At 40.4% G+C, this 26,619-nt stretch overlaps 1 protein-coding gene across 2 annotated transcripts in view; it reads left to right on the top strand.

The window, feature by feature from the left end:
• The window catches only part of GALNT5 (polypeptide N-acetylgalactosaminyltransferase 5), a 44,541-nt gene that overhangs the window by 14,888 nt on the left and 3,034 nt on the right, over positions 1-26,619 (top strand). The window contains exons 2-9 of one of the 2 annotated variants that reach the window (XM_027560304.1): positions 479-645; positions 2,312-2,431; positions 9,738-9,873; positions 10,486-10,605; positions 13,170-13,287; positions 14,281-14,604; positions 19,817-19,897; positions 24,448-24,609. In XM_027560304.1, the coding sequence (XP_027416105.1) occupies positions 479-645; positions 2,312-2,431; positions 9,738-9,873; positions 10,486-10,605; positions 13,170-13,287; positions 14,281-14,604; positions 19,817-19,897; positions 24,448-24,609 (1,228 nt within the window). The remainder of the gene's footprint in view (positions 1-478; positions 646-2,311; positions 2,432-9,737; positions 9,874-10,485; positions 10,606-13,169; positions 13,288-14,280; positions 14,605-19,816; positions 19,898-24,447; positions 24,610-26,619) is intronic. The other variant, XM_027560312.1, reaches the window with a different exon arrangement.

Below are 26,619 nucleotides of genomic sequence, written 5' to 3'. Positions count from 1 at the left end.
CATGCTAAGTCACTTCAGTCATGTCGGACTTTTTGCAACCCTATGGGCACAGGCCAGCCATGCTCCTCTGTCTGTGGAATTCTCCAGGCAAGAATACTGGAGTGGGTTGTCATGCCCTTCTCCAAGATAGATGATAGATAAACAAAGAAATAGATGATAGACGGATTGATGGATAGATAGGTAAGTAAATAGATGATTGATAAATAACTTGAGTGTATGTGTATTTACACACAATTGCACCTTGTGGGTTTTTCTTAGAGGACTTACAACAAGAATTTTCTCATAGTTCTAGAGTCTGGAATGGCACCAGCAGGTTGGGTTTCTGTGAGGCCTCTTTCCTCAACTTATAGACAGTCATCTCTCTCTGTGTCCTCAGAGAGAGAGAGAGAGAGAGAACTCCATTTCTGCTGTCTCTTCCTCTTACACCTTGTGGATCTTGTTGGCACACTTTTTGTGCTCTGCTTATATTCTGGCCCAGGTGTGCAGAGCAACTTGTTCACAATAACCTCCCAACCACCAGTATCATCATGTGCTTTGTGGATGAGGTGTGGTCCACTCTCCTGAGGTCTGTACATAGCGTCCTCAACCGCTCTCCTCCCCACCTCATCAAGGAGATTCTACTGGTGGATGACTTCAGCACCAAAGGTAAGAAAACTACTCTCTGGAAAATCAAAGTTTGATGCGAGGCAATAACAATTCGGATACAAAAATTACAGGATAATTTGATAAAGAATGAATGATTTATAAATGCCCAATCATTGTTTGATACTGTGGCTTAGAGGCATAAGTCCAAGCATCTGTGAATTACAGAAAGTCATCTCAACCACCCATGGCCTTGTCCAGCTAGTCACCGCAGACTCTCCTTCAGCTGTGACTTCTCTGTTGTGTAGGAGTGATTTTCTAATTACAGGTCTTTGGAGATGGGTGCTTTGAGGTCCTGGAGACCAGAAGATGTTCTCTACAATTGCATAAATGCCTTTTTATGAAATCTAACAAGCAAAGATGCCACAATTAACAGAGTTAGTTATAGAAGACAATGAAATGTAAGCCCTACGACTTCTGCTTTATTATATGTTCAGCTAAGAGTTGAGAAGACAAGTTGCCAATGGGACCAGAAAAATGAGGTTATAACAGAGTTCAAAGGCAGAATTCACCACTGTCTTTACTTTTTTGTTTATTACAGTGAAGAATCTCTCTCTTTGGACTGTAAAAAACTGGGTATGTAAGTGGTCCCATGACTGCCAAAGGTCCTAGACCACATTACAAAAATCCCCAAATGCAACCCACTTCAGAAAAACTTAAAAAGTAGCAAAGAGACAGCAACCTTAATAGAACACTTTAGCCTTGGTCATGACAACAAGGACATGAGCCAGTTCTCACTTCTCTCTCTTAGAGTGCCTACCAGGGTCACACTGAGCTCCAGGAGCAGGGAGATATATAAGGAAAACTGGTTGAAAACGTTGAGAAGCAGTCTTGAAAGCATCAACAGAAATAGAATCTAGTTACCAAGCAGATAACAGTCCCTTTAGGAATGGCCTATTCAGATTTTGTGGCCCTGAAGGATCTATGCTGCTGCTATTGCTGCTAAGTCTCTTCAGTCGTGTCCGACTCTGTGCGATCCGATAGACGGCAGCCCACCAGGCTCCCCTGTCCCTGGGATTCTCCAGGCAAGAACTCTGGAGTGAGTGAAGGATCTATGAAGTCCTCTTTAAGAGAAAGATGACACAATTGGTAGGAAAGCGAGCAGCAGAAGTATTCACAGAAGCCATTCCTACCTGGGATATGTCAATACCTTAATCATACATAGAAGTAACTGTAAGCTACATAAATATACCACCCCCCCACAAAGAGCAAGAAAGCAGAGGTGTGATGGAGAGTGTCATAGTAGGAAGTGGCAATGGTCTTAGCCAATTGCAGTTGCAATATCTTTCTTTTGCAAATTTTTCAATTTGCATACAATGCATGGCCTCTCTCCTAGGTCTTAGAAGAGGCCTTTACAAGGGGAAAAGTTTGTGCAGAAACCGAGCTTCATTTATTTCAAGGTAAATTTGTACCTGTCCTGACAAATGCTCAGAAAAAGCGAGCCCTTCTCTTGGTAACTCACCTACACTGAAAGGTGGATTTGAGTTTTAGGAAAACAGAAACTTAGAGTATTGAACCCAAAAATCCATTTAAGAAAATGACATCATGGCTCAAAGGATAAAATATAGTGACTATGGTAAATATCATAGTTTTGGGTATTTGATCTGATCTTATTTGATCCAGATCTTATTTTTAAAGTATTTCCTTGTCTAATTTCTCCCTGATATAGACTACCTAAAAGATAACTTGGATAAATACATGTCTCAGTTTCCAAAAGTTCGGATTCTTCGCCTCAAAGAGAGACATGGCTTAATAAGAGCCAGGCTGGCAGGGGCACAAAAGGCAACAGGTAAGAAGCTGCTAATTTTTTGTTTTTGCTACATCTTTATTTTAGTTTAATCTTTTCCAAATACATATCAAATTTGAAATAATAGTACAATGAGCACTCCTATGTCCATCATTTCATTCCACCAGTTTCTAACTTTTTGCAATATGAATCCCACTAAACTGTTTCAATGACACACTGAGGGGTCACAACTCTGAAAAACTCCAGCTAGGTACATTTTAATTACTTGCCACTATTCAGTAGAGGGTATATTCCCAAACCATCACAGAAGGACATTCTTTTTCCTAATTAACATTGTTGTGGACCCCTTTATGAATGATAATAAAAATCAATTACCTAAAAACAAAATGGGAAAAATATATAACTATATACACAATTATATATACATATATCTAGATATATACATAATTACATATATGTGGGTATGTGTCTATTTGAACACTCATATATATGAACTAGACAACAAATTAACAATTACTCTGGCAAGCTGCTGTGAAGTTTCAAAACATGTGTTCTCAATTTCTGTCCCTGTCTCCCTATGGGTGGCAGTGTCTATGACCCACACTTAGAGCAGCAATAATGGAGGGCTGATTTCTGAGTTTGGAAAGAAGCAGAAAGATCTATTTGAATGGAGTTAGAAATAGACTCATCTAAGGATAAATTCAGTGGCCTTAAAGTGTACCTGACCCTGTGGGGAGTTTAAGGAAATTCAGGGTCCTGCACCAGCTTTAGTTCAGTTCAGTTCAGTTGCTCAGTTGTGTCCAACTCTTTGCGACCCCATGAACTACAGCACGCCAGGCCTCCCTGTCCATCACCAACTCCCAGAGTTCAATTAAACTCATGTCCATCGAGTCGGTGATGCCATCCAACCATCTTACCCTCTCTCGTCCCCTTCTCCTCCTGCCCTCAATCTTTCCCAGCACCAGGGGCTTTGCAAATGAGTCAGCTCTTCGTATCAGGTGGCCAAAGTATTGGAGTTTCAGCTTCAACATCTGTCCTTCCAATGAGCACTCAGGACTGATCTCCTTTAGGATGGACTGGTTGGATCTCCTTGCAGTCCAAGGGACTCTCAAGAGTCTTCTCCAATACCACAGTTCAAAAGCATCAATTCTTCAGCACTCAGCTTTCTTTATAGTCCAACTCTTACATCCATACATGACTACTGGAAAAACCATAGCCTTGTCTAGACAGACCTTTGCTGACAAAGTAATGTCTCTGCTTTTTAATATGCTGTCTAGGCTGGTCATAACTTTCCTTCCAAGCAGTAAGCGTCTTTTAATTTCATGGCTGCAATCACCATCTGCATGCAGTCATTTTGGAGCCCCCAAAAATAAAGTTAGCCACTGTTTCCATTATTTCCCCATCTATTTGCCATGAAGTGATGGGATCAGATGCCATGATCTTCCTTTTCTGAAAGTTGAGCTTTAAGCCAACTTTTTCACTCTCCTCTTTCACTTTCATCAAGAGGCTCTTTAGTTCCTCTTCACTTTCTGCCATAAGGGTGGTGTTATCTGCATATCTGAGGTTATTGATATTTCTCCCGGCAATCTTGATTCCAGCTTGTGCTTCTTCCAGCCCAGCATTTCTCATGATGTACTCTGCATATAAGTTAAATAAGAAGGGTGACAATATACAGCCTTGACGTACTCCTTTTCCTATTTGGAACCAGTTTGTTGTTCCATGTCCAGTTCTAACTGTTGTTTCCTGACCTGCATACAGGTTTCTCAAGAGGCAGGCAGATAGTATTCCCATCTCTTTCAGAATTTTCCACAGTTTATTGTGATCCACACAGTCAAAGGCTTTGGCATAGTCAATAAAGCAGAAATATACATTTTTCTGGAACTCTCTTGCTTTATCGATGATCCAACAGATGTTGGCAATTTGATCTCTGGTTCCTCTGCCTTTTCTAAAACCAGCTTGAACATCTGGAAGTTCGTGGTTTATGTATTGCTGAAGCCTGGCTTGGAGAATTTTGAGCATTACTTTACTAGCATCTGAGATGAGTACAATTGTGTGGTAGTTTGAGTATTCTTTGGCATTGCCTTTCTTTGGGATTGGAATGAAAACTGACCATTTCCAGTCCTGTGGCCACTGCTGAGTTTTCCAAATTTGCTGACATATTGAGTGCAGCACTTTCACAGCATCATCTTTTAGGATCTGCAATAGCTCAACTGGAATTCCATTACCTCCACTAGCTTTGTTCGTAGTGATGCTTCCTAAGGCCCACTTAACTTCACATTCCAGGATGTCTGGCTCTAGGTGAGTGATCACACCATCGTGGTTATCTGGGTCATGAAGATCTTTTTTGTACAGTTCTTCTGTGTATTCTTGCCACCTCTTCTTAATATCGTCTGCTTCTGTTAGGTCCATACCATTTCTGTCCTTTATTGAGCCCATCTTTGCAAGAAATGTTCCCTTGGTATCTCTAATTTTCTTGAAGAGTTCTCTAGTCTTTCCCATTCTATTGTTTTCCTCTATTTCTTTGCATTGATAGCTGAGGAAGGCTTTCTTATCTCTCCTGGCTATTCCTTGGAACTCTGCATTCAAATTGGTATATCTTTCCTTTTCTCCTTTCCTTTTTGCTTCTCTTCTTTTCTCAACTATTTTTAAGGCCTCCTCAGACAACCATTTTGCCTTTTTGCATTTCTTTTTCTTGGGGATGGTCTTCATCCCTATCTCTCGTGCAATGTTAGCCAAGACTGTAATTCAGGGACTGTTCAGGGCCCTCATTGAGCAGGGCTGACCAGCCTAGTGAGTCCTCCCAAACTCCCCCGGAGCACTCCCCAGCCCTCACAGGTAGAGTACAGGCAGCAGATGGCTCTGGGTCTGAAGAGTCTCTGTAATCAGAGATCTACATTGATGCCACTGCAGAATCTTTTCTAGAATGCATAACCAAACAAAAAGATCAAAGATAAGAATCTGAATCCAGAATCTCATAGGCCTTGATCTACTCATTTATCCTTTAGGATTCAGGGAAAAAAGAAGAGGAACCACAGGCAAAGTTGAGATTAGCTAGTCGAGGACATGGAGAAGGCAATGGCACCCCACTCCAGTACTCTTGCCTGGAAAATCCCATGGGTGGACGAGCCTGGTAGGCTGTAGTCCATGGGGTCGCAAAGAGCTGGACACAACTGACTGACTTCACTTTCACTTTTTACTTTCATGCATTGGTGAAGGAAATGGCAACCCACTCCAGTGTTCTTGCCTGGAGAATCCCAGGGACAGGGGAGCCTGGTGGGCTGCCGTCTATAGGATGGCACAGAGTCAGACATGACTGAAGTGACTTAGCAGCAGTAGCAGTAGCAGTAGCAGTAGCAGCAGTCAAGAACATGCAGAAGCTGAAGTCGAGTTGGCCTCGTTTTGGTCTCAGAGAGTCTTTTAGAGTCTTCCACAAAGAAATAAGGGCAAATCTGTAACTCTTTAATTTCAAGCAATTTCCCTCCACATTCAGGCTCCAGGGCATGATAGATTCTTTCTCTCCATCTCATTCAGTCATCAATTGTTTACTGAGAATGAGGAATTAGGTCAAGCAGGATTTCAAAAATTAAAAGACAGGCCTTGGTCAGTGGGTCTCAAGGGAAAGTCTTTTACATAAAGGCAACAGAAATAAAAAGAAAAGGGGTAATTTGGATACAAAAAACAAGCCAGATATCATGATAGTGTTGAACACACCAAGCCAGTTATAACCCTGACAAGAGCAGCCTGCAGGTGGGCAGGTTTGATAGTGCTCTGATTCTGGAGGGTCAGAGTAGAGATCAGATTCTCATTTCCTATATAACACGGCAGTTAGCAAAATAGCTGTAATGCTGTGAGCATTCCAAAGAGTCAGTTGGCTAATTTTAAATATGTGGGCAACAAGTGACATCTAACTTCCAATGCCAATGCTGACATTCCCTGAAGAGCAATAGTCCTTTTATAAATTTCTACAACTTGTTTCTTCTGCAGGTCAAACAGGTAGCTTCCTTAGCATCACTTATAAATCATTCTTTAAAATTAAGTGAGCAGCAGGTCCACATTCATCAAGGAACTCTAAACACAACACTATCACCAACCAGTGCTAGCAGCAGTATCCTAAGCTGGTCAGCTAAATCTAAGGGGGGTCGATGCTCAACAAGGAGCCAAAGCTATTTGGCACATTGAGCATGTCTGAGTTGGCACAAAAAATTGAAAACTAAGTAAGTTACAACCAAACCCATCTGCAAACAATCCAGTATGTCTGGAATCTACTCTCAGAACAACCTTCCAGGTAGTTATCAATATGGAGTTAGTTATTTTGAGCTCTAGCCTGAACAATGGTTGAAAACCAGTCATCGTAATAGCTATCTATTAGGAATCGAGGTTATTAGGTATACTTTGAAATATCTCCATAATGTAAAGCTCAAAGAGATTAAGTAATTTATCCAATGTGGCCAAGAAAAGTAGAGCTACGATGAAGACAGTTCTGGGGAAATTCAATCCTATGCCATTTCACCATGCCCACAAGTGGGGAAATAAATGCACGTTTGAGGATCCATCTTGCTGCCACTAGGGAAAGGCAATCTAGTAGAGACTAGACTCTTTAAACGCCTCGACTGAATGGACCAGGATAGGAGTGGTGAGAAAGAAGACCATCTTTTATACATTCTATACAGCTAGACCATTTGTGTTTAGTTGCTCAATCATGTTTGACTCTTTGAGACCCCACGGACTGTAGCCCCTGCCAGGCTCCTCTGTCCATGGGGATTCTCCAGGCAAGAATACAAGGGTGGGTTGCCATGTGCTCCTCCAGGGGATCTTCTCAACCCAGGGATCAAACCCAGGTCTCCTGCATTGCAGGCAGATTCTTTACTATCTGAGCCACCAAGGAAGCCCAATAGGACTAAGCAAACATACTTGTATACCTTATACACCTAGATGAACCCTAAAAGCCTTCCCAGGATAAGGAGAAGTCTATGCAAGAGGGCACCCTTAGAAAACAATAGCTTCCATTATCAAGTAGTCCATAACTCCTGGAAAATAGGAACCCCCTCCCCCAATCCCAGCATGATCAGGAGATGTAACTGCACCTCCAAGAGTAGTAGATGAGGTAGGGAGGGGGCTTCTGGCTAGCACAGCCTGTTCCTATCTAAAGAGACATCTCAAGACCATTTCCCATCAAGACTTTGTCTAAGGTTAGTCCCTTCACCTTTATGCAAAAATTCCATTGTTAATCAGGTAATTAGTAAGATCTATTCATTAAGAAGTAGTTTAGAGATTTCAGTGGATAATAATCTATTATTCAGGTATTTATTTGCACCTTTTTCTTTGCCTGCTGCTGTCTTCTGCTTTTACTTTAAGCTTTCCCATACTCATATCTCTGTCTCTTTCTCATTTGCAGGGGGTGGGAGGGGAGAGGCAAGAGGGTGTATGCAGATATTTTCTAGTATCAGGCTGCCACTTAGCTTTGCAAACTTGGCAAAGTTGCCTAAGTGTTTCATTCCTCATAAATGCGGATAAAACTTAGACCTATACTTAAGGTTTGTCACAAGGATAAACCTTAAATAAGACAATAAGACAATCATTCAGAATGTTCAGAACAGTATCTGGCACAGAGTAAGCATCAAATCAAAAATCAGTGATGTTATTGTAGGTTTTTCAGATGCTGAGGGGTGTAGCTAAGAGTCAGAGTGGTCAATTAAAACAATAAACCAAAGTAAAGGTAACAGTCAAGTCTTCAAGCACTTCCTGCAATCACATAAGTAAAAAGTATAGGTAGGAAGCCAGACAGAAGACAGCACTGACTCCCTCAGTGCTCCGTATTTTCCCATGGAAGAATGGGCTGGTGGATCGGAGCAGATGTGTAGATCATATTACTGACCAAAGAGCCTGAAATAAGGTTCCTCCTGTTTTGGAGCCAGGGGGCCAGGATTAAAGAAAGGGAGAAGGGCTAGTAGTAAGAAAAAAATGTCCTGAAGATCTACCCATCACCCACAAGGTGAGAAAGAAGTCTTGGCCTGAGACAGTCTCCAGCTGGGTGAACCTGGGTCAGGAATGCAGTTCTTTATAAGTGCATGTCCAGCTAAGGGGCTGGGGGACCTGAGTCCTTGACTATATCTTCCTTCAGAGACTCTGGGGCACAAACTGTGAACCAATTCTGTGTGGAGATGGCAGCTTCCCCTCAAGAGGCCTGCCAGGTAAAGCTTTTGTAATAGCTTTGGGCCTCGGCTTCCCAGGTGGCACTAGTGGTAAAGAACCTGCCTGCCAATGCAGGAGACAATAAGAGACGTGAGTTTGGTCCCTGGGTCAGGAAGATTCCATGGAGAAGGGCATAGCAACCCACTCCAGTATTCTTGCCTGAAGAATCCATGGACAGAGGAGCCTGGTGGGCTACAGTCCATAGGATTGCACAGAGCTGGACACAACTGAAGCAATTTAGCATGCATACATGCACGACTGGGTCTGAGATTATACATAGGATTCTGGCCAAGACCCAGATTCCTCTGGTTATTATTCACACACACACACACACACTCAATCCACTTGTACAGAATAATTTGGAACAATGTAGACCATTGCTAAAATTTTCATTGGAAATAAAGAGTGTTACTTCACACAACTAATAGAGCAAAAAGAATTCATAATTATTCCTGTCCTCCAAGTTTCTTTTCTCTTCTCCTGTAACTCTTTTTTTTTAAATTATGGTAAAATACATATATAAAATGTACTATCTGAGCCATTTTTCAAGTGTACATTTCACTGTAAAGTACTTTCACATTGTTGAGCAACCGATCTCCAGCATTTCTCTTGTGAAACTAAACTCTATACCCATTAAACAATTCCTTGTTCCCCCTCTGTAACACTTTTTAAACTACCTCCTAGTCTTACTAGTTCCCCCACTTTAATTTCTTTTCACTGTAATAATGTGGAATGATTTTTCCTCTTCATCATTTCTAAGGCTAAAGTTGGAATCTCAGATTCTTCCTTGTCTTCCACAAAACAAAGTTGCAGTCCTCCACCACCAAGAGTTAATGGGATTTACCCTCCTTAGAAAGGATAAAAGCAACTACCTTTAATACTAAATATTCCCTTCAGAGCCTTGACTCCTCATTCTAAGTGGCTTATCAATTTTTTTTTCAACCTTAAATGATACTTGCCCCAAAAGACTACTAGAAACCAACTTTTTTTCATTTCACTACAGAATGAAATTAGAGGGACAAAGAAGAAATTCAGTAAGAAGAAAAGACCACTATGCTTACAACCACATTTCTGGAACAATCTCCAGAACTTATGAACACTAAATACACACACTAAGTATATTGCATTTTCAAATTGTTTTTTTCTGGCTCTTTAGGTGATGTGTTGACATTCTTAGATTCTCACGTGGAATGTAACATTGGCTGGTTGGAACCTCTCCTGGAAAGAGTTTACTTAAGCAGAAAGAAAGTAGCCTGTCCAGTAATTGAAGTCATCAATGATAAGGATATGAGGTAATATTGTCATATTCCACAGGATACTTCTAAGTGACTTTTTAACCAGTAGCAGAAGGTAGTGGTCATACTCCTAAAATGTACAACTTTGCAAATCTAAGTAATACATGGTTTATCTGTTTAAATAAATTGAAATAATTGATATATCATGAGATCAAAGCAGGTCTATCCAATTGTTTATTTGATCATCACAAATTCTTAACCCTAAATGTCAATAAATACTAATACTCAGTGTCCAGGACTCTCCTCTTTCTATACAGCTGAACACCCAAATATTTATTTTTCTTAAGATTAGTTCTTCTTTTTGTGGTGTGTATATATACATATATACATACACACATATATATACATATATATATACACATGTATATTCTTAAGTAGAGTCTTTTCCCCCTCAAAATGGCCAGAATATTATTAAAAGAAAAGTATGTTAAAAGCAAGCAATCCAGCACTAATGCTAATTATATCCATATCTCTCATTGAAATGTTATTAAAAGCTTTGTGGTGATCTAAAATCATCTTCGCAAGTGCTTGTTTCGTCCACGTGCACAACACGTGGTGTCAGGCTGATAATGTGAATGACCTCAGGTAGCATTTTTTTCCCTTGACTAGTTACATGACAGTGGACAACTTTCAAAGAGGCATATTTGTGTGGCCAATGAACTTTGGTTGGAGAACAATTCCTCCAGACGTTGTTGCAAAAAACAAAATTAAAGAGACTGATATAATAAGGTAAGTGTGTGAAACTTAAGACGAGGAGGGAGTCTTGTATCTTCTTACAAAGGCACAGGAAGCAATTCCACAAAACAGGCATAAGCTGTCATTTACAGAACACCAAGAATTACAGTTCTAGCCGACAGATTGACCAAAAGCAAAAACCTTTCCTGGGAAATTACTCCTCCACAGCCAAAACTCACCTTTTAAGTGGGTAATTATATCTTATTCAGCCCTCAACTTGAGAAATTCACTGATACTATTTCTGTTCTCTGGGATTTGCAAACTATGAAACATAAGCCACTTAAACGTGCTGCATAAATTCTATATAAACACATATAACACTGAAGTAAACATGAGTGAAAATTAAGAATAAATAATAGTAATAGAAATATCATTCTAATTCTTTTTGAGTCTAGTCCTATACTGTCATTGGGAGGAGTGCCAAATTCTGTGAATAAAGTGAGAAACAGACACAGACGCTAGATGCAAATTGAAGTTGGGGCTTTATTGCTGGAGAAACTGGATTTAAGAACAGATTTTAGACCTGAAGCTAAAGTGGGGGCTTCCTAACCCCTCCCCCAAAGTCTAGACATGTAGGACAAGCACTCTGTCAGCCTCAGGCAGAGCAGCAGGAACCCTGGAGCTTTCCTTATTGGAGAAAGAACTTGAGCAGACTTAAGCCAGAAAGTCCCAAAAGAAAGTCCGAGCCCAGCCTGTACGTTGCAGCATCCTTTCCCTGAACTCACCCCTCCAAACAGTGCCTTATATTCTTCCAAATGTGATGTTTCACAGTTGACACTCCTAACAAGTGAAGGAAGAGTACGACCATTTATTAAGCACTGTGCAACCTCTCTATAACTCTAGGAGGGAGATTGTGGTTTTTCCATTATAGAGATAAGGAAATAGAGACCTAAGAGAGTTAAGTAATTTTCCTGGGGATATTTGTTGCTGTTGTTCAGTCGCCAAGTTATGTCCAACTCTTTGCAACCCCATGGACTGCAGTACACCAGGCTTCCCTATTCATCACTGTCTCCCAGAGTTTGCTCAAACTCATGTCCATTGAGTTGGTGATGCCATCCAACCATCTCATCCTCTGCCACCATCTTCTCCTTTTGCCTTCAATCTTTCCCAGCACTGGGGCCTTTTCCAATGAGTTGGCTCTTCACATCAGGTGGCCAAAGTATTGGAGCTTCAGCTTCAGCATCAGTCCTTCCAGTGAACATGCAGGGTTGATTTCCTTTAGGATTGACTGGTTTGATCTCCCTGCAGTCCAAGGGATATACAGCTTGCAAAAGAAGAAATTGGGATTCAAATCTGAATCTGCCTGGATATAATATACTTGCTCTGATCCTACACCTAAAGAACCTCTTTGCCTTTTTCAGACTCCAATTCTGAGAGTCAATGTAGTGATTGAGTTCAAATTTATTCAACGTAATGTTAGAGAATGCATTCTGGATAGTCTGGAAAGGACAGTTGGGATTCAGAAAAAAAAAAAAAAAAAAACACATAAATCATGGGGGAAGAGAGCTAGGTGTGGGGTGAGGTTTACATTACCATTGAGATTGCTACAGAGCTTCCATACAAACCTCTTTCAGCTGACTCCATGGCAACCACCATGGGACATGATTACTGCCTTTTCTAACTGCTGACTCAACTGTAGTTTCTCTTCCCCATGATCAATAACAGCAGTGAAGACTCCAGAGTCAGACTCCTTGGGTTTAAATCTCAACTCTACTATGTACTAGTGGTGTGAGCTTTAAAAAGTTACTTAACCTCTTTCTGTTTCTGTTTCTTCATTTTTATATTAACACTAACAGAAGTAGCTACCTCTTGGATTGTTTTGAGAATTAAATCAGATAATAGTATATATAAAGTGTTTTAAAAAGTATTTGCCAAGAACTTCCCTGATGGTCCAGTGGTTAAGCCTCTGAGCTCCCAGTGCAGGGTTCCATCCCTGGTCAGGGAACAAAGAGCCACAGCCCTGCAGCCCAGCCAAGAAGGGGAAAAAAAAAAAAAAATATATATATATATATATATAAGTGTTTGCCACATAACAAGCTGTTATAACGTTTCTATATTGTTGATGCAGTAGAGTGGAGAAGAGATCTTAGAGTCAAGCCAGATCCCCTAAATTTGAACCCCAGATGTACATCCCACAGACCGGTGGGTCTGTAAACTTGGGAAATTTTCTTGCCTTTTGGGGCTGTAGTTTCTTAAGGGTACATACGCAAAGGATTTTTGTGAGGCCTGAGTTAATACATCTATAACACTTAAAACAGTGCCTGACTCATCTTTCCTAAATAGCACTAAATAACTGATTAAAAATAACATCTTTGGAGAATTTGTGTTGAAGTGTCAAAGCCAAGGAAGAATCCTAGTTCTAGACCCTGTCTTTGCTGCCTCTAATCAAGTTCTGCCACAAGAACCAGGGAACTTGTCACTTAGGTGTTCTTTGTGACTTTATCCAAGACCTCCCTGCATGTGGTAATTATTCTAAAATGCCTCTTGTTAGGGAACACTCCCTAAAAGTTGAGCTCCCCTGACATGCAAGATTTAAAAGCCAACTTTTCTTTTTGTAGATGTCCCGTCATGGCAGGTGGATTATTTTCTATTGATAAAAATTACTTTTTTGAACTTGGAACATATGATCCTGGGCTCGATGTTTGGGGTGGAGAAAATATGGAGCTCTCTTTCAAGGTATCGCTGAGTGTTTCTCAAATTATCTTTACAATTAAGAGTCTAGCACTTTTAAATGGTTTCATTTTACTAATACAATCAGATATACGACTGCCTCTGGGAGGAAACTTCACAGAAATATTAGGGCCTCTGGATTAATGTCTTCATATCCCGGATTGAATTTGGAAGAATCAATAACCCTCATGAAATTTATTACCATTCCCTCATATTTCACAACACAGTTTCTGCATCTGAATGTGAGGGAAATAATTGTCTGCCATTTAGTGAAAAGGCTGTAGGATGAATATTTGATGCAAATAACTCATATATTTTTCTAATGTATTAGAAGTAATGAAATTATTTAGTAATAGGCCATCTTGGAGCGCACAGACAGAAGAATAAAAAGAGCCACTACAGCAGGCCACCAAAAGGCCATACTACAGCAACTTAGGGAAGCTCAGATAATGCTGGGTATTTATATAACCATTGATTAATAGCTGAGAAATCAGTGGCGGCAGCCATAGTGCAGAGTATCCATATCACCTGCTTTCCTATGGAGTTGGGTGTATATAGTAATACGGGTGTGACTTTGAGCCCTTGATCAAGAAGGATGGTCTTTAAGTTGTGTTCCACAAGTCAGGTAGATCATCCCAAATGTGAGAAGGGGATACTGAGAAAATGGAAACATACACTCTTTTCCTTGATTCTACTAAAGCAGGAACTTGTGTTACACATTTTATACATAGGGATTCTGTGAGGATTTCTTTAGCGGGGTGGGGGGGGAAGATTTACAATTCAGGAGAGGAAAAGAGAAATATATATAATTTAATAATCCTAAAATGGTTCACAGCAATAGAATAAAATTAAATAAACCTGTTGAGTTTAATTTTCTGTTGAAAAGGATATTAGAAGAGTATTACTCAACAGGGGGAAAAAGTCGCCAAGATGGTTTTTTCGTTATTGTTCATTGCCCATGATTTGTGGACAATCATTTGATAACTGGTACTGTTCCAGGTGTGGATGTGTGGCGGTGAAATTGAGATAGTTCCCTGTTCCCGAGTGGGACACATATTCCGAAATGACAATCCCTACTCCTTCCCCAAAGACCGGATGAAGACGGTGGAGCGGAACTTGGGGCGGGTGGCTGAGGTCTGGCTCGATGAGTACAAGGAGCTCTTCTACGGCCACGGGGATCACCTCATAGATCAAGGGTTAGACGTCGGAAACCTTACCCAGCAGCGGGAACTTCGAAAGAAGCTAAAATGCAAAAGCTTCAAGTGGTACTTGGAGAATGTTTTTCCAGACTTGAAGGCTCCCATTGTGAGGGCGAGTGGTGTGGTAAGTTCAAGCAGCAACTTCAAATCTGACTTTGTGAAAATACAAGGTAAAAACCTTTTTGAAAATGTGTGGGAAAGAATGAATTATTACTTTATAAATAAGTACCAAGTATGAGTGCAGAGGAGACAAAGTGTGGTTTGTCTTGACTGCCCATATTAGGTAAAGTTGAGGAAGGCTTCCAGGAAGGCATGTTTATTGATTAATTCAGCAAACACCCACAAACTGTCATGAAACCAAGCATTATTTAAGAACTGGACTACAGGGTAATGAATAAAGTAGATTGATCCCTTCTCTGTGGAACTTAAAGCTGAGTAGGATAGAAAGATAATAAAGAAATAAGCAAATAAAGCGTAAATTAAAAAATATAGTAGCTTTTAATCAGGGAAGTGGCCACAAGTGATGAATTTTTCTTAAGAGTACTCAAATCTGTGAAGACATTGAAGGTCAGGTCTGAAAGACCAAGAGTCCACCATGCTGTAAAGAAAGAGAGCCCCAGGCAAAGGATGTCACTTATGCAAAAATTCTGACATGTGGCAGTTTGAGGCATTCAGGAACTAGAAAGAAGGATGTTGTTATCAAGGTTTGAGGAGGCAGGAGGAATGGCACCAGATGAAGGTCAAGAGGGAGAAGGAGTTGGATCCCACAGGTCCTTGTGGGCAGAGTAAGGGTTTTCTCTCTCTCATCTTTTTCTGTCTCTTCCTTTTTTCAGAATGCAATTGGAAGTTACTGAGTAGGGTTAAGCAATGGGATGACATGGTTTATTTAGAGTTTTATAGATTTCAAAGAGGGATTGAAAATAACAGAAATTGTCAGACAACAGCAGAGAAAATTCCACGGCACAAAATAACATACTAAAAAGAAAGAAGTCAAACTTGATAGGTTTGATAGAGTACAAAGCTAAGAAAAAATTAAGGAAGGAGAAAAACTCTTTTAAAAAAGCCATTTCAAACCCATTTTAAGAGTGAGACTTAATTTGAAGAGGATGGCAAGAGATGAGGATTTTTCTCATATAATAAGTTTAGAGATGATTAGTCAAGCCTTGACCTAGAGGTCTTCCCTGATCATGCAAAATTTTAATCTCTTTTACTATTTTATTTCTCATGTGATTTTTACTTATAAACATTCCCAGTGCTGTTTTCTTTTTCTTCTTGCAAAATGTTCAGACTTGGCCCTCAGTAAGCCTGCTCTTTTTACACCATTTTTTTTTTTTTCAGTTCTCCCTAGCAAGTGAATTGTACAAACCAATCTTTCTCTGCCTACCAAATTTCCTGATAAAAAGACACTTAGGCCATTTCCCTTGATGGTATAAGGGAGATTCTGGAAAAGTGGGAAAGAGAGAAAACCAGTCTAAGAATTTGTTCTGCTTTCATAAAATTCAACTGATGCATAAGTATATGTAACCGGTTTATATATAACATAATTGCCCATTTTTGTAGGTCAAAATGCAATAACTGCTACTTCAGAGGTTCAACTTGATTATTTTATCTTAGATAATTCTTTAGGAAGAATACCCTGAGTTTATATACTGTTCAAGTAACATGCCTGTAAGATAAATTTACATTTTTTTAAACTCTATTCAGCCCACCAGGCTCTCCCACCCCTGGGATTCTTCAGGCAAGAACACTGGAGTGGGTTGCCATTTCCTTCTCCAATTTCTTAAGCAGGATAAAAGAAAAAGACATTCTCATCATAGTAATTTTTTCCTGTCCTAAAAACACAGAATCTCAGTAAGAGCATTACTGGACTTTAACCACCAGAGGGAACTAAAAAACTGTCTTTTGCCTCCTCTTTGAGGTTAGCTTGTCTAATAGTTTCCATTCAAATTTTGAAGAACTCTTCTAATGAAGTGCTTTCTCTTGATGCCTGAGCTACAGTACAACAAAATGCAGAAATGATTTTAATAAATTCTTTCTTTCTGTTTTCCTCCTTATTTGTTGCCTTCCTTAGACAAATTTTAATAAAAATGACATTGGTTCCCTCCGAAACAAGAAGTAGGGAGCATTATTACCATTAAAAAAAGGACCTTTCTCCAGGAAATTCAGAGGAAGGTTAACTAAATCATTGTTTTGGATAGATAATCTTGTAAAGTTCCAAGAAACTGAAATCCAGAACTTTTTGTTACTTGCTCCATATCATTCCTTCTTTCAACCTACACACCTAGGAAAGTTTGACTTTTTAAAAATTGGAATAAATCTTTTCTCACTGAACCAAAAATATTTTAAAATAATAAAAGAACCTCAGCAATAATTTGAACTTATATTGGATTTAACTCAGCAAACAGCTTCTAGTCTAGTGTTTACCAATTCTGGGATAAACGGTAGAAAACTCCAACTTCCTAAATTGGAAAATGAAATAATTCAAAATGGATTATGTAAAATTTATACATACTTCCTGATTTTAAAATAAGATTGATATGGTTTACAATAAAAGCATAGATGTGTTAAGTGAGAGCCCAGTTTTCAAAACTATTCCTAATGAGAGAAAGAATGTCAATTCCTTAGCACTTCATAGACCATTTCTATATGAATGAAGGAAAGCTGCTGCTGCTGCTAAGTCGCTTCAGTCGTGTCCGACTCTGTATGACCCCATAGACGGCAGACCACCAGGCTCCTCTGTCCATGGGATTCTCCAGGCAAGAATAATGGAGTGGGTTGCCATTTCCTTCTCCAATGCATGCATGCATGCTAAGTCGCTTCAGTAGTGTCCGACTCTGTGCGACCCCAGAGACAGCAGCCCACCAGGCTCCTCTGTCCCTGGGATTCTCCAGGCAAGAACACTGGAGTGGGTTGCCATTTCCTTCTCCAATGAATGAAAGTGAAAAGGGAAAGTGAAGTCGCTCAGTCGTTCCCGACTCTTAGCGACCCCATGGACTACAGCCTACCAGGCTCCTCTGTCCATGGATTTTCCAGGCAAGAGTACTGGAGTGGGGTGCCATTGCCTTCTCCCATGAAGGAAAGCAGTTTCCCCAATAATTTCCAAAAGGAGGGAAGAGAAACATATCTTCAAATGAAGTGGGGGAGAGGAAGGCAAGGAATAGAAAATATTTCTCTCCTTCTCGTGCCATTTAGTTCTTGGAAGAAGGGATTGTGAGAAATAAATACAAAGCAATCAATTAACCAGGGGTTCCCAAACACTGTTCTGGGCAAAGTTGTGCTGTCAAAGAGGATTCTGTGGTCACATGTATTTGGCAAACTCTTGTACCGCATTCCCTCTGCACTCAGGACCGGAGGTTTTGAGAGGTTCTTGAGTAGGGCAGCCTGGTCAGCTGTCCTGAAGCCAGAGTTTTCCAAACTCACTTGAAGATATTTTCTGCATGATCTACAGGTACAGGAGTTTTTGTTTGTTTTGTATTAAGATCAACTGGGACACCATTTCCTTTCTTTCAACTCCAGGCTTATTCTACCTCCATACACGACTGTTAACTCTCTTCCCTGAAGGTTATGGTGGTGGATTCCTCCTGTGGGTTCTGACTGCTCCCACTAATGATGGAGTGTGTGTGTGTGTGTGTGTGTGCATTTGTGCATGTGCTCAGTCACTCACTCATGTCTGATCCTTTGCAACCCCATGGACTGTAGCCCACCAGGCTCCTCTGTCCCTGTACTTTTCCAGGCAAGCATACTAGGGTGCATTGCCATTTCCTTCTCCAGGGGATCTTCCCAACCCAGGGACTGAACTTGCATCTCTTGTGCCTCCTGCATTGGCAGGCTGATTCTTTACCACGGTGCCACCTGGGAAGCCAATTGTCTCCTCCCAAATCTGGCACTTTAAATTGTGAATAGAGCTTCCTTTGAGGATTTCTGTTGGAGAGTCTGTTCTTCTAGAATTGTTTTGCATGCGGGTCACCCCAGAAACAACAAAACTGGTAGATTTTAATGTTTGTATGTTTGTTTTTTTCAGTGCTTTGAGGGTTCTGTCAGGGTTCCTAGTCAATGCAAGTGGTGTGCGCATCTCAAACTCAAATGAAGGTTGATGTACGGTTTCAGATTCCCTTGGGAGAAGCTTCCTCTTTGTCTTCCAGTGCTAATGAATAAGTTGTTTTTCCCTGTACACCATTCCACCCAGGGCCTAACGTTTTAGCTCTCCATCATGTGTGGAAGACCTCAACTCTAGGTTTTTTCATATTCAGTATCAGTCCCCTGCTTATCAGTATTTGCCATTTTACCTCTCGTTTTTAGGTTTTGTTCTTCACTTTATGGAAGTGCCCCCTACTTTCTTGTAGGAAAAATTAAGCATGTAAAAGTGCAAACCAAGCCACTGAGCACCGTATTATGAAATCTGACAACTCTGTGAGCACCCCAACTTGCGTCCTACAATGCTCCTAGTTAGAGCTCTTGCTTAGTTACCCTGGAACAGGAGGGGACACAAATGGTGCCCCTGGCCACAGAAACCACCCCACTTGCCAGCACAGGACGCTTCCCTGAGTGTAGACGGAGCTCTACACAGCTCTTCAGAAGTCTGAAAAGTTCAAATTGTGTTATACTGTTAACCCACCTTCTCTTTAGACCTGCCCAGAATGTCAGAGGGAGCAAGGGAATCAACATTTCTCTGCATTAAATGGGGACTTACAGACAGCTGCCTCCATGTTGGACCCTGCAAATCCATTAAAAACCTGGGGGCTTGCCAGAAAGTGTCTTTAAGCTTGGCTCCATACTAGCGTTCGTGACTTCCCTCTAATGAATTGTAGCTTGCCTGAGTCATTAGGAAGATTCTTACCGGGGGTCAGCTGGAATCTGCTGTTTTTGAAAGACTCAATTTATCTATGATTCAGTGCCTAAGCAGTCAGATAGCTTAGAGGGGTCAGCCAGGGAACAGAGCCCATAACCACTGCTTTGATTAAATTGCACGTATGTGCACTGACTTTTAATATATGCATCAGACAAACTTAAGACAAGAAAATAACTGCTTTTCATGCCACCTTTTGCTCTTTTCCTGTTCAGCATTCCAGGAAAGGGTTAATTAAAAGCTTCTGTGTGTTGGCTCTGTGGCTGAATCACAGGCCTAAATTGACAGATTGAAGCTGTACTTCAGCAAGATTACATTATGTCCCTGTTAGAGATAGCAACCAATAAAATCGTATAGTGCTAAGTAATGCTAAGCTATTAACTTAACTACCTTTAACCTTATTATTGTTTTATATTCTGTGTTTTCTGAATGTCTTGTTCTACTTTAAAATATTTTGTTCTTAATGCATATTTTATGTTTTGCTTCCTAGCTTATTAATGTGGCCTTGGGTAAATGCATTTCCATCAGAAACACCACAGCCATTCTGGAAGACTGTGATGGGAGCAGCCAGGTACACTGAGCTGGGGTTTTCTCTCTCAGAGTCGGTATAGCTGTGAGTGCTAGTGCGGTTGATAGGTGAAGGGTATGACACCTGTATCACTCACTTGAGATGTCCTTTTTGCCTATGGAAACAATAACTAATTTTCACATTTTTGTATCATCATAAGGTTGGTGACATTTAGGGTCCACCTCTATGTAAAAGACAGTGACAAAGGGAATAAAGGTGGATACTGTAGTCAACCCGCCATGGACCCAGTTCTGGTTCCACCATTTGTAAAAATGCATTAACTGCAAATTCCTTAACCCTTAGGTGAATGGCAATGATGATAGTGCTGGCCCCAAAGCTGTTGTGAGGATGGAATTAGATACTACACAGGAAGCCTATAAAATAATATCGAACATTTGGTGCTCTATAAATATTCACTGCTATAGTAATAAAGACAAAAATGAGAAAAGTAACACATCACATATAAAGACAAAATGATAAAAATAAAGTCATACAAATTCTTAAATAATGAATCTAAGGGAGCACCCGTCACCCGTCCTTCCCCCTCCCCTACCCAGGCACTCCTAAGGGAGTAATGCAAATAGCACAATTCATGATCCATGGTGGAAAACTCCATGGCCGAACTTCAACAAATCTGAGCACAGTATTTAGGGGAGGGAGTAGGGCCTGGGAAAACAGAGCCCTGACTCTGTAGAGCTCTGAGCAATGACACCTCCCTCTCCAACATATGCTCCTGCCCACTCTCATTCTGTTCGGACAGTTATCAACTTGGCTGCTATATTAGACTCACAGGAACATGGATTCAGGAGTCGAACTCAGCCCCCTAAAACTGCAGATAACTCTTTGCCAGAGAAATTATTTTGTGATGGGAATCGAGGCTTGCTTTGCTTTGTGTTAGAGATATTACTTTATTTTCCACTATATCCCATGTTTACCTCTTAATTCAAAGCTGCTGCTAGGAAAATAAAAAGATATTTTTGTCATCTCTGTTGATATAATTCAGCCATGGATTGTAAACTTGAGTTAATGGAATTCTTTCTTAATTAAGAAAGAGGAGACAGAAGGGAAGAGAAAAGTGTCAAAAATTAATTGAAAGAAATAATTTTCATGCATTAAGAATTCAAAAAGAAAATCAAGTCAAAAAGTATAAGACAAAACCATAAATAGTCCAAATTATGTGAAAGCAAACTATTAAATAATATGTATCCTTCAAGACTGATCATTATAGTGACTTTTTGTCCGATTAATCAGTATTTTACCTGAAAACCCAAGTTCTCAATAACCACTGAGTCTCTCAACGGGCTGCTAGGAGATAAAAAGTATAAATCATGTAGCCCCTGCCCTGCTTTCCACAAACGTCCATCTTCTTTTTTTGTCTTGTCACTCATTTTTAAATTCTGCTTCATTGGGTTGGTTTGAATAATTAAACGTAAAGGAGCATGGAGGAAGTTAACTTATTTTTGGCAGAATTAACGAGGCTTTGACTGTGTAGATCACAATAAACTGTGGAAAATTTTGAAAGAGATGGGACTACCAGACGACCTGACCTGCCTCTTGAGAAACCTATATGCAGGTCAGGAAGCAACAGTTAGAACTGGACATGGAACAACAGACTGGTTCCAAATAGGAAAAGGAGTATGTCAAGGCTGTATATTGTCACCCTGCTTATTTAACTTATATGCAGAGTACATCATGAGAAACGCTGGGCTGTAAGAAGCACAAGCTGGAATCAAGATTGCCGGGAGAAATATCAATAACCTCAGATATGCAGATGACACCACCTTTATGGCAGAAAGTGAAGAGGAACTAAAAAGCCTCTTGATGAAAGTGAAAGAGGAGAGTGAAAAAGTTGGCTTAAGGCTCAACATTCAGGAAACTAAGATCATGGCATCTGGTCCCATCACTTCGTGGGAAATAGATGGGGAAACAGTGGAAACAGTGTCAGACTTTATTTTGGGGGGGCTCCAAAATCACTGCAGATGGTGACTGCAGCCATGACATTAAAAGACGCTTACTCCTTGGAAGGAAAGTTATGACCAACCTAGATAGCATATTGAAAAGCGGAGGCATTACTTTGCCAACAAGGTCTGTCTAGTCAAGGCTATGGTTTTTCCAGTGGTCATGTATGGATGTGAGAGTTGGAGTGTAAAGAAAGCGGAGCACAAAAGAATTGATGCTTTTGAACTGTGGTGTTGGAGAAGACCCTTGAGAGTCCCTTGGACTGCAAGGAGATCCAACTAGTCCATCCTAAAGGAGATCAGTCCTTGGTGTTCATTGGAAGGACTGATGCTGAAGCTGAAACTCCAATACTTTGGCCACCTCATGCGAAGAGTTGACTCATTGGAAAAGACCCTGATGCTGGGAGGGATTGGGGGCCGGAGGAGCAGGGAACAACAGAGGATGAGATGGCTGGATGGCATCACCAACTCGATGGACATGAGTTTGGGTAAACCCCAGGAGTTGGTGATGGACAAGGAGGTCTGGCTTACTACGATTCATGAAGTCACAAAGAGTCAGACACGACTGAGTGACTGAACTGAACTGTATATGAAGCCGTTGACTGTAGGATTCCTCCATAAAAGTTCAAAAGGAATAAAACCCTAGGACTGAACCATCAAGCCCTAGCTTCATCTTACTTAAGATGTCTCCTTAGTTACTAAGTTTTCAGTCAGTTAAAATGTCCCTTTTCAATAAATCCTTGTATTATGACACACATCCATGCTTCTCTAATTCAATGTGCATTCAGGTCATCTGGGAAGTTTCTTACAATGCAGATTCTAATTCAGTAGGTCCATTGTGGGGACTGAAATTCAGCGTTTCTAACTAGCTCCCAGGAGATGCTAATGTTAGTCCAGGGACTACTGTTTGAATGGAAAGTTCTACCACAATAACATACTTGATAATCTAAATTAAATTCCAATCACATTACAAATGATGCATTAGATGAAAGTATTAGGTAGATTTTAGCAACAGAATATAATATAATATTTTTCTAATTATATTTACATTGGTTTAAAACAACCTCAGATATGCAGATGACACCACCCATAAGGCAGAAAGTGAAGAACTAAAGAGCCTCTTGATGAAAGTGAAAGAGGAGAGTGAAAAAGTTGGCTTAAAGCTCAACATTCAGAACACTAAGGTCATGGCATCCAGTTCCGTTACTTCATGGCAAATAGATGGGGAAAGAGTGGAAACAGTGGCTGACTTTATTTTGGGGGGCTCCAAAATCACTGCAGATGGTGATTGCAGCCATGAAATTAAAAGATGCTTACTCCTTGGAAGTAAAGTTATGAGCAACCTAGAGAACATATTCAAAAGCAGAGACATTACTTTGCCAACAAAGGTCCATCTAGTCAAGGCTATGGTTTTTCCAGTGGTCATATATGGATGTGAGAGTTGGACTGTAAAGAAAGCTGAGCACAGAAGAATTGATGCTTTTGAACTGTGGTGTTGGAGAAGACCCTTGAGAGTCCCTTGAACTGCAAGGAGATCCAACTAGTCCATCCTAAAGGAGATCAGTCCTTGGTGTTCATTGGAAGGACAGATGTTGAAGCTGAAACTCCAATACTTTGGCCACCTCATGCAGAGAGCTGACTCATTTGAAAAGACCCTGATGCTGGGAAAGATTGAAGGCAGGAGGAGAAGGGGACAACAGAGGATGAGATGATTGGATGGCATCACCGACTCAATGGACATGAGTTTGGGTAAACTCCGGAAGTTGGTGATGGACAGGGAGGCCTGATGTTCTGCAGTTCATGGGGTCGCAAAGAGTCAGACATAACTGAGCGACTGAACTGAACTGAACTGAAAACAACAAATTTCCTACAGACCCAGTGCTTTAGAGTATATTGACTGGGCAGATAGAACGAAGTTTTAAAAAAATTTATAAAAATTAAAAAGACAGTCCCATTACCTAAAACACTATTTATTTTAGACATTGGCAACTCCCCCAAACTGGACTTCTCCAAGAGGAGTTGCTGTGAACTGGGAGATATTAACACAGTGCAAACTGGTGAATCTTTGTGCTATCAGTGAAGAAAGATTTTTAACCTTTCCTATAATAGAACACAGCCTCTAGGAGTCCAATTTTCTAGTATTAAAAAAAACAAGCATAGTAATTCCCATCGAAGTCATTTAGGACTGGGACTTGGCTCTCCCTGTAGCCCCAGTGGCTAGGGGCCTGAATCGTGTGGTGGTTTGAATGCTCCATTACTTCAAATACCAGGTTAGCCTGGCACTCAGAACACTTAAAAGGGCACCCATTCACAGACATGTACTAATTGTACTAAATATTGTTTTATTATTGCAGCTAACACTTATTGATGTCTTACTGTGTGCTCACTATTGCTATCCAACTTAAAAATTAGAAAAATGAGATTAGACAGGGTAAATAATACAGCCATACTATCAGAATTGAAAGTGGCCATACCAAGATTTTGAACATGAAACATCTGACTAGAGTGCCTATATTCTTAAGCATTACTAATAAAAATGTTTAGCAAAGAGTTTGCTGCCGAAAGTCACCTTCTCCTTATACATTTTCCCCACAGCTTCAACAATTTAATTACACCTGGTTAAGGCTTATTAAACACGGAGCATGGTGCTTAGCTCCTGTGCCTGATAACGGGGCCCTGAGGCTGCACCTTTGTGATAACAGAAACAAAGGGCTAAGATGGCTGCATAAATCAACATCAGTCTTCCGTCCAGAACTGGTAAGCAAAATATTTGTACCTCTTCCTTACCACAAATCCAACTTTCCATTAAATGCTACATAAACCCTCCTTGTCAGCTTCCTCAATCAGAGGCTTTAAATGTGTAAGGGACAACAGAGGCGGTGTAAAAGTTCTTACGCAGAGATAAACAGATTTTTTTAATATATAAATTGTTGAGTCCTTTTTTATTCTTTTAACAAAATTTACTTCAAATCAGTTCTTTTGGTTATATTTCTGTCATCATCTTTGTTTCTGAAAGTCATTTGCTTCTGAAAGTCAGTTAGCAATGCCAAAAGTCAGGCTTATGGCTTAGAACTGGTTCTCATTGATTACCAGAAAAGTTAATAGGGAGAGTAGATGGGGAAAGCAAGAAGCAGTGTGCTTCCCCAAGCCCTGTGCTTAGTATGAATCTGTCTCCACTTCCTGCCTCCTTTCCTTAGAGAGATTTTCTCATGTCCTCTGGTTCCTCAAGACTTAGGCTCTGGAGAGTCTAAGGGTGCTGGAGTCTCTGGGTGCTGGAGTCAGTTCCAACCAGCTTGCAGGTGCTGACCATGTGCAGCTCTTGCCAACTTCACACTCAGTGATGTCACATTGGTGATTCGAAACCAACCATGACAGGAGTATTTACAAAACCCCATGCTAGAAATCAAGGGATGGTTTTCCAGAGGTCAAGTTGTAGATATTAACCAGAACAACCATGCCCTATCCTATTTGCTGTTCAAGTACTCTGCTTTCCCCAATCATATTTTAGTAAGATACAAAGTCATAAGTTTTCTGTAGGATTTTTGAGTGGCAGGAATAATTTCAGGCCTGCCTTCTCAAATTTTCTTCTGTTTCACTAGCGGGTAGCCACCAAACCCACTGAATGAGTAGTGAGTATGTGGAGACCATCATTTTGCTCAGGGATGACCCCAAAGTATGCACACTTTTTTCCTTGGGGTGTCTCCATTCTTTCTGATGTCACGGCCAGTGATTGCTTTCTTCATGACATTTTTTTTTTTTTCCTGCTCAGGATAAAATTAGGACCTAAGCATCACACTCTCCAATCTTCCTTTCCATACCTCATCCTTATTATATTTGATGGATCTCTTTACAACTCACCAGCAGATTATTATAGCTAATCCAGATCTTCTCAGTGTCATCTTTTTTACAAATCCTTGAGGTTATTCAAGTATCATATTTCTAAAATTCTAAAAGAGTGACAATATTCTGTTTTGTATTTTTTTTTTGGCTGTGCTGGGTCTTCTCTGCTACAGGGGCTTTCTCTAGTTGCAGCAAGCAGGGATCACTCTCTAGTTGCTGTGCATGGGCTTCTCATTGAGGTGGCTTCTCTCGCTGTGGAGCACAGGCTCGAGGGAATACAGACTTCAGCAGTAGTGGCACCTGGGCCTATTTGCCCCATGGCAATGTGGAATCTTCCCAGATCATGGATGGAACCTGTGTCTCTTGCAATGGCAGGCAGATTCTCAGCCTCTGGACCACCAGGGGAGCCCAAGGGTGACAATGTTTTTGTAAGAGTATCTTTAAAATAAATTATTATAAAGTCACCTCTATTTGATAAAATTTTAGAGCATTTCAAAACTTGTGTGTTTGTTAGTGGTTCAGCTATGTTCAATTCTTTGCAACCCCATGGACTGTGGCCTACCAGGCTCCTCTATCTATAGAATTCTCCAGGCAAGAAGGATTAAAATGACCTTTGTCACAGTTATGGATATTTGAGAGGATTGATAGGTGAAAAAATTATAAACTCATGAGCAAGTTGTAAGTAGGTTATTGACAGTTTCTAGGATGTATAATAAGTATTCATCAATAATAGAACCCTCTGAAATACCTGTGACTTCTTCTAGTTATATCTGGACTTTCTGGACATTGGGCATTATGTTCTATCAGAGAACATGGTAAGGAACTCGTAAATAAAATACATCATTTCTAACACATTTTATTCTAAATTTTCATTTTAAGGCATGAACTTAAGAAATTAACTAAGTCATTTTTTGTGATGGTGTTTTT

This window comes from Bos indicus x Bos taurus, chromosome 2, assembly GCF_003369695.1.
Source record: "Bos indicus x Bos taurus breed Angus x Brahman F1 hybrid chromosome 2, Bos_hybrid_MaternalHap_v2.0, whole genome shotgun sequence".
Classification (NCBI taxonomy): domain Eukaryota; kingdom Metazoa; phylum Chordata; class Mammalia; order Artiodactyla; family Bovidae; genus Bos; species Bos indicus x Bos taurus.
The sequence above is the reverse complement of the archived record's forward strand: the minus strand, read 5'-3'. Positions and strand labels throughout refer to the sequence as shown.